This window comes from Uloborus diversus, chromosome 1 (genome assembly GCF_026930045.1).
Source record: "Uloborus diversus isolate 005 chromosome 1, Udiv.v.3.1, whole genome shotgun sequence".
Taxonomy (NCBI): Eukaryota; Metazoa; Arthropoda; class Arachnida; order Araneae; family Uloboridae; genus Uloborus; species Uloborus diversus.
This window is the reverse complement of record NC_072731.1, coordinates 21,725,830-21,742,952: the sequence shown is the minus strand read 5'-3', so window position 1 is coordinate 21,742,952 and position 17,123 is coordinate 21,725,830. Positions and strand designations below refer to the sequence as shown.

The 17,123-nt window shown below is 32.9% G+C and overlaps 1 protein-coding gene across 1 annotated transcript; it reads right to left on the bottom strand.

Annotated features, from left to right (window-relative positions):
• Positions 1-567: 567 nt before the first annotated feature.
• Positions 568-16,997, bottom strand: LOC129234482 (PAT complex subunit Asterix-like). Its single transcript, XM_054868483.1, has 4 exons — positions 16,808-16,997; positions 8,667-8,775; positions 6,014-6,111; positions 568-885 (listed from the first exon to the last, which is right to left on the bottom strand). Exons 1-4 carry the CDS (start codon positions 16,864-16,866, stop codon positions 813-815), a joined length of 339 nt encoding a protein of 112 aa, XP_054724458.1. The 5' UTR covers positions 16,867-16,997; the 3' UTR covers positions 568-812.
• Between the last annotated feature and the right edge of the window lie 126 nt (positions 16,998-17,123).

The window sequence follows — 17,123 nt, the reverse complement described above, 5'->3', positions numbered from 1 at the left end:
AAATGTATTTTGAGAGAGAAAGAAGGTTGAACACAATATAAAAAATATACAGAGAGAATGTAGATTCTCTGAAAGAGATCTACTTTTCAGGCAAAAGATAAGATTATATCCACACCTCAAACATGTTACTTGATGTTGTTATTACTGTTAAAGTTTTTCTTTAAGTCCTTTTTTACTTGTAAGATCACTGATAAATCAATTATTTATCAAAATGATGTTTCACTTTATTGAGAGAAATAAAAAGTGAAATGGCACAATTTTTGCCCTTTTTTTTAAAAAAAATCACGCATTATTTTAATAACTAATATCAACCCCACACAGTGCAGTTAATATTCAATTGCATAAACAGCAATCCTTTAACAAACTTTAATTGCACAAATGTGTAATTAAACATTGTTATAATTTATTTCATTACAAAAGGATTTTTGTTCAACTATAATATGATAATTGTTGAACAGAAATGAATTCTAAATGAGAGTCTTTGCCAAACTTTTAAATTTATTCTACAACCTTCAACAGCAAATTGAAATTTAGCACAAATTCAAATAGCCATAAATTTCATTAACCTCAAAGAAAACAAATCAATAACTTTTATTAAAATTTAGAGTATCACATTTTTTTTTTCAACAAAGACATCTTGAAATCATGATTTTACAAAATGTTGCATTTTATTTAATAACATACAATGTCAGAGAAATAATTATTCCTTTTATCAGTTTTATAGTAATGAGACATTTGACAATATTTCATTCCTTGAATTAAATAAACATTATGAAAATTAAGAATAAGGTGTTTGCATTTGAGGTCCTGTGTTATGATGTTCCAGGTAACGTCATTGGCTGAGGATTCTGCAAGTATGACATTACTACTGCTGATATGGACAGCCTGTAAAAATTTAAGTCACAATGAATTTTTGAGGCTAGATTAAACATGCTAATGTATATTATTCATAAACTTCTTCAAATTATTAAAAACTTGGTGGAGAAATCCATTTTTTCTAACTTTTATCTATTTCTTTTTAAATATATTTTTGTTAATCCAAGTATCAGAATAAATGTAAAACCATTTTGAAATTCTCAATAATCAAAAGAAAATACACATAAAATTTAAATTAAAAAAGTTTTTGTTGCAGGCACAATGAAGCTAAGTAAAATGAGAGATAAAAAGGCACATTAAAGCAGTGTTTTGTGGTTTAATGAAGTTTTTTGTTTTATGTGGTTTTATCTTTTACAGTGAAGTTAGTAAAATAATAATAGACCAAAACAAAATAAAGGATAGCAAACAAAACAAAATAAAGGATGGCCATTAATTGTTTTAGAAAATCACAAAAGCATTTGGAAATGAAATTTACAAAGGAACTAAATAATTAACTTATAAATAACTAACTGAACTTTATTTTATCTATTCATGTTCTTCACATTTTTTAAATAAAGATTTATTAACCACAACCGGGGTTGATATAAAAACATTTTTTTTTTGAAAAAAAAACAACAAAAAACTGTTTTTTTTTTTTTGGTTTAAACCAGTTTTTTTTCTTAAACTGGGTTTATTTGGTTTTTTATTACTATTTGCAAAAAAAAAAAAAAAAATTATTTTAGAAAAAGCATGAAAATTTTATAAATTAATTGTTAAGGAAAATGTTATATATTCATATTTGCACCTCATTTCTTTGTAATTAATTAAATGAAAAAAAAAATTCCTAGCATATTTTGCATTACTTTCATTAGTTTGCAGCTAAAGAAAACATCCAATTTTGCTTTGTTTTTGGAAACTTAGGCTTCTAAGCATCGTGTCTACCTCCATCTTGTAAATGACCAAAAACGGCGCTCTCCTTTCACAAGTTACTAAAAAAACTTTCCGATAAAAAAAAAACGATTTTCCCGATCCATTCTCCCATCCTTAGGCTTGTGATTCCAAAGCAGTAAACCGTCTTGTCCCCCTTTTGTGCATAATTCTTGTTCACAAGAGAAAATTTTTTCTTGGGAACTATTGAGGGCCAAAAATGGCGACTGTGGAAGTTTTTATGGGTCGCCACTTTTTTATTGCCAGCGTCATTTTACCTCAAAAATTTAAATTTTTTTCTGGAAACATCAATAAAAACGAAGATCAGATCTCATGGCACAAAATTCTTTGGGAAAAATATTGAATTTTTTTGGGGGGGAGGGGGGGATTGGAAAATTCACCGACTTTTCCGACATTTTTAACTATATCATTTTCCCTGACAATTCCAAGTTTTCCCGGAGCGTATGAACCCTGCAGCTCATATTTCTGGGTTTTCCTCTTTATATGCAACAAGACACTGAAAAAGTTCCAAATCATTTCTTGGTGCTCACACAGGTAGGGGTACTGCAAACCAAGCTCTCAGGTATTCCTTCACAATAGAGATCTTATTAATACCTTCCCTTTCTTCTATTTCAAGTTTGAACTGGTTTCAAAACATCCACAACTTGAAGCTATACAGAATCTTCAACATACGTCTGGCATGATGAATTGCTCTTGGGACATGGAAGAGTACGCCACAAGAATTAGTTCCCCCCAGGAAAATGACAGCAAGCTCCAACATCTCCCTATAATCTTCTCTTGCTTGTGGCATCAGAAGTTAGTTTTGTGCAAATTCCATTACTGATTGAAATCTTACCCAAACAACATAATATATTTAGCAGTGTTAATTTGAGTTCGTGAATCAATGCGACTGAAGACAAGAAGTATAATTAACAACAATTAGTTTATTAAAACATAAATGGCTTCAATGAAAGTAAATTAAAAAAATTATGACGATATTGAAACTACCTTATCGATCTGTTTAATAAAGTTCGTTTAAATCCAAAATGACCCAACTTTTGTTCATGAATGAACAAAGTCTTCAATGGGTAACTAACATCCTTCTTAAAAAGCAAAAAGGCAAACAGCCAAAGCTCGCGGAACAAACAGCAAGTTGGCTTGCCTGAACCCAAGACAATGCATCGAGGCTGTGTAAGAAGTGAGCTATCAACTGATAACAGCCACGCTTATATCCACGAATCACATTAGCATACCAACGCTACCTAATCAGTGAACCTCAGTGGTCAAGCCCGAAGCGTGTGCAAGCACCATCATTTGTTCTAGGAAAATCGACGTCAGGTGTTTTCCCGAAGTATGTGTTTTCCCATCATGGGCAACGCCCACCACACGTGCCGTTTGCTTTTCCAAGATTACTCATGTAATCAAATCTAGTGTTCGTTAAGGAACAATAACATAATACAAATAAAATCTAAAGGTTACATTATATGAGAAAATAATGATAATATATCTTTACTTAGGTAGACATCCTATGTCTATCAAATAGTTACCAACACCTGAGCGTTTCTTACTCCAGGTTCAAAATTAGAATGATCCATTGTTGACTATGACTGCTAAAATCACTTGAAAAGCAGCACTGTAGATCCACTGGACGTGAATGGACCCATGCATTGTATGAATACCGCAGAAATCATCATTTCCTGAGTGTGGTGTTGGCAAGCAAAATACAGAAGTTGCTGACCCAGCTTTTGTTCCAAATTCCAACATGTTCCAATTTTAGAACCTTTGAAAAGAGGGCAGATGACCTTAAACAAAAAACATCATTTGTAATAGGTTGTTTGTTATTATTTTGGAATAGATAGGATTAGTGAGACAATGCCTCTAACTATTTGGTGCTTTCTAGCGGATTCTACCTATTACAAATGATGTTTTGCTTCAAGGTCATCTGCCTTCTTTTCATGGTCAAGCTTTACCAGTATTACTGGCATGTCGTACCTCATATGAGTTCAGTAAGCTCCCATTTGTCTAACAGTTCTCCAAGGGCATTTGCCATAGGGCTAATGCCTTTGGAAACTGGCTAACATAACGCAACTCTTCAAGAAAGGGTCTAAAGGTAGAGCTGGGAATTATAGACCTGTAAGTCTAACTTCAGTGGTTTGTAATATTTTCGAAATTTTGATCAAAATTAAGATGATGAATTTCTTAGACTAATAGTCTGTTGACTAGTTTGCAGCAAGGAAACCCCATATGGGGGAGGTAATAGGGGGCTCAACCCCTCCCCCTTTGAAATCAGAACTTCCTTGCTTTTAGTACTTTTTTCTTTGCAAAAGTGTAAAAACATTTCTTCTCCAGCAAATAATGAATAAGTTATTAAAAATGTCAAATTGTAATAACTCTAAATCTGTACTGAAATAGGTTTATATGGGGAGAATATCCTGCTAAACCATAGGGAAAATATGAGCACCCCCCCCCTTAATATTTTGCATATGGGCACCCTTGGTTTGCAGTATGGGTTAAGGAAAGGTGAATCGTGTGCTACTAATTTATTGCATGTTATGTTGATGATGTAAAAGTTATGGGGATTGCAGAAAATGAAGAACAAGTAAAACAGCTTCAAGAGGATTTAGATCATATTAGTAAGTGGACGGATAAGTGGGGTATGGCAGTTAATGTAGGGAAATGTCAAGTGCTACACTTAGTTCATGGAAATAAGCGTACGAGTTATCTTTTACAGGGTTCAATCATTAGTTCGGCAGAAAATGTTACTGATCTGGGTACCTTAATAAATCAGGACTTCAAGTTTAGCCAACAGTGCAGCATTGCAAGTAACAAAGCCAACAGAATACTTGGGTTTATCAATAGATCTATTTTAAACAAATCTAAGAAGGTTATTCTGCCTTTATATAGGAGTTTAGTAAGACCCCATTTGGAGTATGATGTGCAGTTTTGGTCGCTTTATCCGAGGAAAAATATTTGCCTATTGGAAAGGGTTCAAAGAATAACATACTTGTAAGGGAACTTTCAGATTTCGCCTATGATAGCAGACTTAATAGTCTTAATATGTATAGCCTGGAGCGGAGGAAAGTCAGAGGGGACATGATTCAGTTGTTTAAATTTATCAAAATGAATGACGTTAATGGATAAAAATTTTGCAGGAAAAGCATTACGAGGGATCATTGTTTTAAGCTATTCAAACCTCAGGCTAACCTGGAAATTAGGGAAAACTACTACTTTAGTAGGGTTGTGGGCACTTGGAGCAGCTTATTGGAAGAGGTGGTAATGAGCAAAGGGGTAGACAGCTTTAAGAGGGCCATTGATTTTCATTGAAGACTAATACATTGACTAGGACCAGACTAACTAAGCCAAGAGAATGAAGTGCCCTTCCAAAATTTTTTCTCAGTAAAAATCACTTTCAGACTACCTTTGGTGAAGTTTAGGGGGTCTGGAGCTCCTCCGAGAAACTACCTGAAACAGAAGTTTTAAAGATCCAGTTTTAGTCCATTTTGAGAGACGTTAGATGAGATAGCAGATGGAAGGTAATGAAAGCTCCTTAGGAAAAATTTCGAAATTAAAATTTTAAAGACGCAATTTCGGGCTATCTTTGGTAGTAACGTTAAGGAATGTGTGGAGGTTTGGGGAACTTTCCTTGTGAATTTATTGTAAGTGACGTTCTAAAATCGCCTTTTACTTTATATTTTATGACATTTGGTAGAAAGTCAGGGTTTGGGACATGTTTCTAGAAGTTTTTTAAAAATTGAAGTTTTAAAAATGCAGTTTTAGGCAATATGCTAAAACAGTTGACTAGGGAGCAAGTGCTCTCCCTCGGCAAATTTTCAAAATTGAAGGTGTAAAAATGCATTCTTAGGCTATGCTTGGTGACATGCCACAAATTTTAAGAGTTAAAAAAGAGAGAGAGAGGAAAAAGAATCCAGTTTTTGAAATGAAATGAAAACAAAAAAAAAAGTTACTAAACATAATTTCCACATGAATAAACATTACATCATCAGTAACGAACATTTCAGGACAGGCTTGCGCCTGGTGCCCCCCCCCCCCTTGATATGCTACTGTAACCAACAGTCATTTCAAAATGTTTATCATGAATGCTTAGGCAAAGATCTGTACAATATGAAATATTTATAATTAAATTAAATTTGTTAACACATAACATTTGACAAAACTTTCATTTACTCAGCAGCCAAACTTATTTAAAGAATATAATACAATCGTTACTTACATGAAACTACTCAAAATTTGTTTAGTATCATCATTCACCCGAGAGTTAGCAAAACTAATGCTTGAACAATAAAGAGCAATCCAAGCACACCATTTCATCTAGAAATTTAAAATCAATTAAAGACAGACTATGCAAAGCAACATAAATAAATGAAGATAGCAACCAATTTGGATCAAGCATTAAAAGCATTTTTTACAAGATGACAAATAATTGTACAACAAAAGGAACATAATAACTTCACCAAAATTGCACAAATAAAGCAAGAGCATTGAAAGGGAGTTAAGTTACAAAAACAAATTTTTACACTAGGGGAGAAAAATTTAGGAGTCATTAAAATAACTGATAAACCATTCAAATGAAGTAACTGTGAACTGCACACAATAGTCATGCACATATTGTTGGTCTCAAAATTACTAAAGTAAAATGGTTTAAAATATATATATTGTGTTGCTGTGTTTAAGTTTGGCTAATACTTTTAATATGAGTTTTTTTTTTTTTTTTTTTTTTTGCTCTTTTAAATCAACGTTTGATTTTCATCAAGGAAATTTAAGAAATGCTGGAAATCCTTTTACGGATAATTTAAAGAAATGCTGAAGATTCTATTATGGATAAATTGAAGAAAAGATGCAGAAGATCCTACTGAGGAAAAATTAAATGAAATGCTGAAGATCCTAATGTGGATAAATTAAGTTTAAGAAGGAAGCAACCACAATTAAAAATGGATGTGTTTCGTGCTCCTGGGGATTTTAATTTCTTGTCAGGAAATTTAAAAGAATCATGGGAAAAGCTGAAACAAAAGTTAGAAAATTACTTGGTAACGACAGAAAAAGATGCCAAATCAGACAAAATAAAAATCGCAATCTTGTTGAATTTACTGGGAAATCAAGGTTTAGAAATGTTTAATACTTTTGATTTTGACTTGAAAAAGTATTAATTATGAACACCTTATTACAAAATTTGAGGACTATTGTTCCCCAAAGCAGAACATTGTTTTTAACTTTATTAGATTTTCTCCTGCAGCGAAAAAAAAGTGGACCGATATCAAGGCAAATGTAACTTAATTTTGCTTATATTTCATATTTAGAAATCAAAAAAAAAATGTATTATCTAAAAGCGGGGGGGGGGGTGTTAGATGTAACTGTGAACTGCATGCACTAGTAATGCACATATTGTTGTTCTCAAAATTTTTAAATGAGATAGTTGGTTTAAAATAAATAAATTTTGCTGTTGTGTTTAAGTTTGGCTCCTAATTTTAATATTGCCCTCTAAATAAATAAACAACCTGACAGCCAGTAAATAGTCTGATTTGAAGGTAAAATGATTCAGTAAGTTTTAGCAGTTACTTGAATGATTTCTAATCATTTTTACATACTCTAGTCAAGGGCAGACCCAGCTTCTGGGTTTGATAATAAAAGGTCATTTTCAGAAGAAAGGGGAGGGGGAGTCATAAGTTCACATGTAAGAACTGTCATAACCAGAGCCTTCTGGGTACAATATGATGACTTTTTACCATTCCTCTCTGCCCCTCCCCCTCCCCAAACTGAGCCCAAAATGTCTGTGATAATGAGGAGTGTAAATCAACTTTTTAGCCAACTGTCATGAGTAATTTTCATTTTACTAGTACCATTCATCCCCCCCCCCCCATACTCAACTGAATACCAAGAAACGTTACGCAATATTTTTTTTTATTTACATTTATTCATACTTCCTAATTCTATGGAATCTGAAAAATTCAACACACTGCAAAGTTAAGATTTTGAATAGTTATTGCATTTGCCTTAAACTTAGAAAACAAATTCAAAATACTGCCATGCTAACTACAAAAGGAGTATCTGCACTTTTTTTTAATCAAAATTAAGTTACGGTCACCAGGCGGTCCTTTGTCACATATTTTACCTAAATACAATGTTTTATGGTCATTTGTCAGTGGGAAATTTTTTTTTTTTTTTTTAATCCGAAAAAGTTGCATTTGAATGAAATACATGGAGGCGTAAAACTTTAACTAGCATATTCTCATTTTGAGCTCAGTTGCAGATAGTAAAACCTGTGAAGTTGACCACCCTTGTAAGTTGACCACCTGTCTAAGTTGACCACTTTTATCAGGCACGGAATTAGCCATTATCATATATAAATCAACCTCTGTAAGTTAACCACCTGTTTAAGTTGACCACTAAAGTAGTGCACCGCAAGTGGTCAACTTACACAGGTTTCACTTTTCCGCTTAGCACGGCAGAATAGTAGATGGGGGGGGGGGATATCTAAGACGAAATTTTATGGTTTTTAACAGCTCTGTGCATTAGACGGAATTTGTTGTATCTTTGTTTAGTTGTTATCAGTTGATCAGTGCGACCAATGAAATAACTAATGAGTTTTTAATTCAGCAATTAAAAATGGTTTAGACTTGTGTGTTAAGTTTTGTAAATGCTTTTTACATTTCTCAATTCCACTTTTATTTACCTATTCATTCTTCCAATTTGCTAGATAGTTTTTTTTTCTTCATGATAGAAAATAAACACCTCATATGAAGCGATGAATAGCACAAAAAACAGATTAGATACAAGAGGAAATACAAAAGAACTGGACAATAAACATCACTAAAATTAATTTTAAGGCAACATTAACATAATTTCATTTTTGAAAAGCTCACTTTTACCTTCATCATGAGCCCAAACATACTGCAAAACATGCTGAGGACATTCATGTAGTCAGGAATAGGATCATCTCCAGGACTACCAGTTGCATTCAGTGATGGCAGTTTATATCTGAGAAACATAAAATGATATTAAAACCACAATATTTTAAGACATGACATTAAAAGAAAATGTTTAATTTCTTTATCTTTCTTACTTAAACTACAGTTGTGAATTCAGGTTTTTATTTTTAGGTCCCCGTTTTGTGAAAGAAATTTTTTTTTTGAAAATTTTTATTTTATTGCGAGGGGAAAAATGTCGCCTCAAAGCAACAGATGTACATAGGCATCCTTTGTATAACACGGTACTTCTACAACACGGTTTCGATAATACACGGTAAGAAATTTGAGACTATTACTACAAGGTTTCGATATTACAGTACCAAATTTGATTATTATTACACGGTTTCGATACTACACTGTATCAAAAAATTTGCGATTATTATTACACAGTTTCGATATTACACGGTACGAAACTTGAACTTAATACTTCATGGTTTTGGTAGAACACAAAAGTCATGTTTAAAAAGATGGAATTTCATTTTTCTTTAATACATTCTATTGATGTTTGATAATGACTCAAATAAGTTTTTACGAAACTTGGTTTTGATGTAACACAGTACACATCCCTTGATTCACATTATTTCTAAGTCTCGGATAACATGGTTTTGACAACAGGAAACACGGTTTTGATAAAACATGATACATATTGACATGATTTTTACTATTACTTGATTAATTAGTGTAAAAAATAAGTTGAAAAGTTATTTTTGAAGAAGTCTCTTATAACACAGTTTCTCGATGCTACACGGAAAGCATTAACCGTATTATCCGAGGGACGCATGTATATATATATATATATTGGGCATTTTTATTTTACAAATTTTTTGGTGAAAAATTCCTGTCAAAGAGCATGTTTAATGATACAAAGGGATTCTTTTATTAACTTTTGCTTTCAGACAAAGTGATTGAGCTTATAAGGGACTAGCGCCCAGCCCTGAACTTGTTTGGATGGAAAAATTCTTGAATAAATATTATGCATGCAGTTAATTTTAAAATAATGGTACACAATATATTTTGTTTTGTTTTATGCAGGGGAAAGCTTAGAGTTTTAGCGGCCCTGAGGGAAATTTGTTTTAATAGTCGGTAAATAATCATTTTTGTTACTTATTCATTCTCTCCCAAAACACAACCTGCAGTAGTGTGTCACCCAGCTGTATAAGTTAGTTCGAGATTTTTATAAGTAATGACAAAATTAATTTGAAAAATGATGACAAAAAATATGGTTACAAAGAAAATTTTTGGAATCCGAAAAAGATGTAATTGATGAAATAAAGGCTGGTATCGAAATTGCGTTGTTTTGAGCTCCGGTAGGGGGGGGGGATGAAATATGAAATTGAAATCTAATTTCAAAACAACATTCGGAAAAAGAATGAAAAATTTTGCCCCTTTTCTGTCTTTTTACGAATTTTTACTACCAGCAAATATAGAAGAATCAAGTGACCTAGGGGTCCCCGTTAGAACATCTCCTATTTGGAAGAAATTTTAAAAAGGTGTAGAGATGCCTTTGAAATTAACCTGGTGCAAATTTTCAGCTTCCTATATACAAATCCTGAAGATCTAGGATCTCATAAAAATGTGATCCAAAATGGTGGACCAGCTTTTTGTGCCAAACTGCCAAGTTTAGGCTAACTTTACAGAAAATTTTATCAGACTGGAAGCCTGAAATTTTAGGTGCTTAAAGTACAATTAACTGTTAATACATTGAAGTATTTGTTGAAAATTTGGGGCCATTAGATTATTTATAGCACGCGTGTAAACTCGTGAAAAGTGAGGTGGGGAAATTTTTTCCTGGATTTTAGGTTGTCATAAAATCTGAACAAAAATCATTCAAAGGCTTGTACTTCGTGATCACATTGTAAAAATACTTGTTTTTAATGAGTTACAGTTTCAGAGCTTAAATATCTATTTTCTAAAAGTTACTGTCATCCAAAATGGCTATCAAAACTGTTCAAGTAAAAAGTAGCTTATTTTCAAAGCACTGTAGCACAAGTTGGTCACCTCGCATCTTCTTTTCGTTAATACAGTAAAACCCCTCTAATGCACACACTAACAGGACAAATTTTTTTGTCTGCAATAGAGGGGTGTCCGCAGGACAGGAGTTTAATAATGCTATTTGCCTTGGAATCGGGAAATTAAAAATTATCCGCATAAGAGGGGTGTCCGCATTTGAGGAGTGTCGGTTCAGAGTGGTTTTACTGTATGATTAGAAAGAACATATTTTTTCCTTTCAAAATAAGTTTTTTCTTCGATGTTGTTCTTTCCGATAAGGAGAGAAAAACGAGTTTGAAATTCTGTCTGTCGAAACGAATTGCCAAGTTTAAGTTCAGATTACAATAAATTTTATCACACTAGAAGCCTGAAATTTTAGGAGCTCAAAGTACTTTTGGTTGTCAATACTTTCTAGTATTTTTTTGAATATGAGTTCATTAACTTTTGTGTAGCACATGGGCAAAGTCGCAAGAAAAATACAGTTGGGAACTTTTTCCTAGATTTTAGAATGTCATAAATTCTGAACAAAAATTATTCAAAAGTTCTTACTTTGTATATAATTCTATTGTCAATAAACTTGCTTTTAATGGGTGATAGATGCAGAGCATAAATATTGATTTTCTAAAAGATACTGGCATCCAAAGAGGCTGTCAATATCGTTCACATGAAAAATAGCCCATTTTTAATGCGCAGTGTACCTCAAGTTTGTCCCATAGCATCTTCTTTTTGTTGGTACCATTAGAAAGAAGATATTTTTTCACACAGTAATATTTTATTCTCTTGTAATATTTTCACAGCCCTTTAACTTCAGAATATTTTAGCGGCCCTTTGCGGCCGCACAGTTTGCCACCCCCTAAGCACGGCCCTGGTTTTATGAGATTTTAAAATAGATTGATTCACCTCATTTCCTAATCAAGAAAGAAGAACATGTAACTTGCCGATAAGTAAAAAGTAATGTTCCTATAGGTAATGTTGTATTGAGTAAAGTTGCCTTTGACCTTTGGATTTGATGATGGTGATGGCAAAAGAAAATTCTGAAACTGGTTTGTTAACATTCAAAGTCAATCTCAGTAAACATAGAACAGTAGATTTTAAAGGAATAATAGAAAAAAAAATGTTATAGTTACATGTATGGATAATGTAGCCTATACCACTCTGTAATTATAAAGATTTCAAATAGTGAAGGAATTTTTCAAATATGTGCAGTGGTTCCGAAGATTACCCATGACACATATAAACACACAATTGACAAATAAAAATCTGTGAAAAGTCAAACTTTAAGATACAGTGAAACCTGTGAAAGTTGACTACTTGCATTGCACTACTTTAGTGGTCAACTTAAACAGGTATCAATTTATAGAGGTTGAATTATGTGGTATAGGTCTAATTCTGTGCCTAAAAACAGCGGTCAACTTTGGTGGTCAACTTACAAGGGTGGTCAACTTTACAGGTTTTACTGTATGAAATTTTGTAAAGGAACTGCTTTTACAGGGGAGAATTTTATGAAAGGGAAGCAAAGCAGACCCAATCTGCAAATTGCATCTGAATCGACCCCTGAATAACCATTTTGAGCATGATAAATCACATCTGTGTTTTTTCTGACATGTGTAATACAAAATAGAAGCTAGAGGTATTTTTTCTTTTTTACTCATGTTTTGCTTTCGGGCCGTTCCACGATCATTGTAAACATTTGTAAAAAAAATTCAACAAAATAAATTTTTTAAATGGGGACTGAAACTAAATATTTTCATGAATTTTTTTTTAATTATTTGTTAAGAGTATCCTACTACATTTATATACAAATTTTTTCATACACATTGCATGAATTAATTAGATGCAAGATAATTAAATTGTATCTATCATGTATGTGACAATTTTTGGAAATCTCTTTCCATTTTGAAACTTTCAATTAATTTCAGCAAATGTACAAATAATTCAATGTTGATATTTTTTGTTTATTTAACATCTAAGCTGAAGTTGATAAAAATAGTTTTTTTTTCACTTCTTTAGGTCCAGGTACATTTTAAAAAAAGTAAAAACCAGGTATCATGTTTGTGACATGGCAATCATGTGTGTGACAGGGTACAGAATTAATGCAATATTTTAGGCATAGCTTTGCTTATATAAGTTCTTTATCTGTAAGAACTACAAAATTATTTTAGACATACATGATTTTAAGATAAAACATAATAAATTTGCGTTAATTAAGGTTAATTTTAGTTTCGTGTCTACCCAAATTGTGCATCGACAGGTTCATTGAACATTACAAATCTATCAGAAAATGTAGGCATTGGCAAGACTTTCACAATATCACTTCTAGACACTTGATATTGTTCAGCATTCTCTACATAAGAAAAGCTTGTTGCTGATACTTTCTTTAGATAAGAGACAGTTAAGTCATGATTTTCATCTTCGGGAATCGAAACTTAACATACAAAATTTTGCCATCTTTTATTTTCCCTGCAACTTTTACTAAAAGGATTGAACCTGTAACAATTACTTTTGACATTTGTTTGTTATCTACTTTTAAATATTTCAAAATGAATGTGGTTTCTTTACAGTCACAATTAGTGTAGAAATGCAATTCAGAGTTTTCAAAAATAATCGCATGAATACTTTGTATTCCTTTCACCTCCTGTGCTTTTGACCACTCTATAGCTTCAGATTCTTCATCGATTTGATGTTGCATTATTGATAAAACTGTAATATTAGGCATAACTTTAGCAGCTACTCTCGAAAAATCTAAAGCTGTTTGGACTGTTTCTCGTCTGGCCGCACTCGTGCTTTTGCTGACCCACTAATACCATCTACAACTCCTTTGCCACGAGAAGTGGCAGTATATTTCCAGCTTATGTTATGAAATTTTTCTTGGAATTTTAATTTAGTTCATGTAGTAAATATGCCATGTACCGATTCTTAAATTCACTCGATGGGCCATTAGTCCAAATTATTAATTTTGATCTATTATTAACTGGAATTACATTTAGGAGGTTGGTTAAAAACACTGCAACAGTGCTTTTACGTTTATCATTACTGTCTGATACAATAAGAAAACACAGAGTATTTTGTGGATCAAACAATGCTGCAATAAACAAAGTAACAAAGCTCCGACTCCATAATGCTGACTGCACCTCTCCTTGCCCCTCACACCCATAATTCATCGCAAAATCCAACTGAAAAACTAAAACATGCTTTTTGTCATTCTCGAATGCCGATGCTTGGATTCGCTTAATGCAGACATGTTCTTGAAAATGTGGAAGAGCAGTTTTAATATCATTCAGTAACTCGGCAGCACAGCTTTCATGATGTTTTATTTCTAGCCGCTTTATTTCAGGGTGTTTCTTCCAAAGCTTAAATTGAACATGGGACTCTGATGTAAACTTAGTAGTTTTCATTGTAAGACAGGCTCCATTTTGAGTCTTCACAGTTATTTTACCAACAATCAGATTGCAAGTTTTTGCATGTAATCTGTGAACACAATAGTCCCTCCCGAAATTGATGATTATATTGCAGTCCTAGACCACGCAACATCATAAGGAAATTCTCGTGCAAAAAGCACTTGCACTGGTCAGCTGGCGTGTGCTCAAGAAACAAAACATTCTGTGGACGTAGGCTACTGAATTTGGAATATCCAATTGGATTATTTGGATATTCTTCTAAAATTAAGAAATGTGCTTCCTTTACATGCAATGTTAAGCAATATTTCCGCACTCGCTTTCTTTCCCCGTTTACTCCAATTGTCATTTCGTCCTGGTGCTGTGTACACAATATCAGGATGGAAAAAAATATTGGTGACTAAAGCTTCAGTCTCATTGCTTTGTTTTACTTCATATTTCATCTCCTGTGATAATTTTAGTCCAACATGCTTAGCCAATCCTGTCACAACAGCTTTAATTTTTCTGGTGACTTTGGAAGAGCTCGTGCGGATAGCTTTTCTGTATGTCTGAGGCACTCTGTAAAGGCTAGAAGACTGCTCAAAACATCACTTGAGCTCTGTCCTTGTTCTGCCTCCGTTCATTATGTACAATGTCACATACATGATGTCACCAAACGTGATTAGCTTTGTCACATACATGATAGCTTGTATCTCTGTAAACTAATCTTCTGAAAAATTTCTAAAAATTTATTTGACATAATATGACCAATTGTGCTTTGCATAGAGTAATAAAAGAAATTGCTTTACAAATAACATACTTATAATAATAAGAACAAGTCTTGATCATGTATTTGACATGTAAATTTGATGTCTTCCACGGACATTGATTTAGAAAAAAACAATTCAATGAATGTCAATTTTTAAAGTGTTATTTAATATGCAACAACATGCTAATATAAGTTTACAGAATTAAAAATAATCATTCTTAAGTTCAAATTATTTTTTAAAGATGAACCAAAAGGTTACCCATTAAAAAAAAAGAAACGGCGCTTACCAGACGAATTGGTTGAGCTTATAAGTGATGAAAAAACTGTTTTTACATTAGAAATTTTGTGAAAAGTCTAATTTTAAGAAGCGAAATTTGGAAACTTGAATGCTTTTACTTGAGAAAATTTTGTGAAGAGGTCGCAAGCAGATCCAATTTGCATCTAAATCAAACCCTGAATGATCATTTTAAGCACGATACGTCACAATGTTATTTGTGACATGAAAAGGCAATTTAATACAATTATTAGGGCACTGTTTGATAGAAATTTTGTAGTAGAAAATACGTAGTAGTGTTAGTAGAAAATACGTTAGAAAATGTGCTTTAAAGCTTTTTTGAGATACTATATCCTATGCATATAAAAAACCAAGTATATTTCAATAGTGATTATTTTTTCAAACAATGAAAAGGTTTTTAATGTTTAGTTTTAAAAGATTTGCTAAAACCCTTCAGATTTATTCTGAAATCAACTTCTAGTGGACAAGCGGAAAAGTGAGAAAAAAAAAGTTACGTTTCAGGGTCAGGCTTGGGTGAATCTTCACCTTTCTGAAAAAAAGTTTGCTTCTGTGATGAAGTTTTGTTAACCCAGGAGAACTTGCGGTACTTTTCGTCACACGAAAGCTCGCGGGGACTCCGTAGGCGCGGAGTGGCTATTTCAGTAAAATGAGTTTGAAAAATAGAAAAAATTGTGTTTTACACACTGGATTATACATAGATAAACCGCCTCCAAAATATGTTTTAAAAAGTAAGGTTTTAGAAAGTTTTATGACACATGAATCTAAATCTTCTTCTGAGCATTACTGATGATCACTATATTGTTCTGTGTCAACTTCTTCTTCATCAACTTCTTCATTAATGGAGTTCTCATCAGTTGAAACCTCAACTAACAAGGTCTGCAACCTCTTCATTTCATCTTTGTAACTTAAACAGCGATGCATTTCCCAACCTCTTTCTTTACATTCACAATCTGAAATGAAAAGCATGAGTGCTCGCTCTGGGCCTCTGAGGCCCGAACCAGAATTTTCTAGGGAAAAGGGGGAATGTACATTCCTGAAAAGCATATAGTCAGTATGTAGGTCACTTTGAACGCAGCTACTGTGAACCTCATTCATTTCCGTTGAAGGAGTGATTTTTGGCAGCGTAGTTTTGTAATGATGGGGCTTGAGAGAACCGATGGGAGTTCTCCCTTGTTAAATTTCTTTCAGACAAGGCGGGCGGGCGCATGAAAATCTTACTCGAAAGGGGCAGGGCGCACGCTCCTCCCCCCAAAAAGGGGGGGGGCGAAACATTAAAAAATTTATTTAAAATTGCTCCTTCCTCATTAGTATAATTTCTTTCATTGATTATCGAATGTCAAAAGTATCACTCGTACAATAACTCCTAGTCTGTCATTGTTTTCGGCGAATACCAATGATCTTCACTACCAAAGGAAATGATTCAAATAGGTGAGCTGGGCTCTTAGGATGAAATTACCTTAAAACAATTTCTACACTTGTATGAGGTTCTTTTATTGAGAGATATTATAAAAATTATAAACTAATATGTGCTAAATTATTTTTAATTATCTGTTTACTACGGTATCTTAAATTTAAAACTTTTTCACAGTTACGAAAACAGAGAAGTATTTTCAACCTTTGGATTCTTTCAGGCCTGCGAGGATCATTATTATTGTTTACTACTGTAGATGACATTTCTGACGCAACTTAAATCCAGAGAAAAAAGCTTCAGAAGATTCGTGAAATACAGAAGGAAATACAAGAAAAGCGAGGAAAATTACGAAATTTAATTAAATAAAAAAAAAAGGCTGCAGCTATTGCCATTTGAAAGGGTTAAAATGACATGTTTTATTTTTGAAGGGAGACGAGTTCTGTTAAGAAATATAAATTTTTGTAAAATTGAATTTCACATGAATTGATCAAGGTGATTTTATTTTGCAGGTGCTGGTATT

Bases quoted from the DNA above. Each gene is read 5' to 3' on its own strand.
- LOC129234482 (XM_054868483.1), bottom strand. From the start codon at position 16,866: ATGTCATCTACAGTAGTAAACAATAATAATGATCCTCGCAGGCCTGAA. The intron at 6,112-8,666 runs GTAAAAGTGAGC...TTAAATTTCTAG, and splicing joins TGTTTGGGCTCATGATGAAG to ATGAAATGGTGTGCTTGGAT. The intron at 886-6,013 runs GTAAGTAACGAT...AAATTTTTACAG, and splicing joins CAAATTTTGAGTAGTTTCAT to GCTGTCCATATCAGCAGTAG.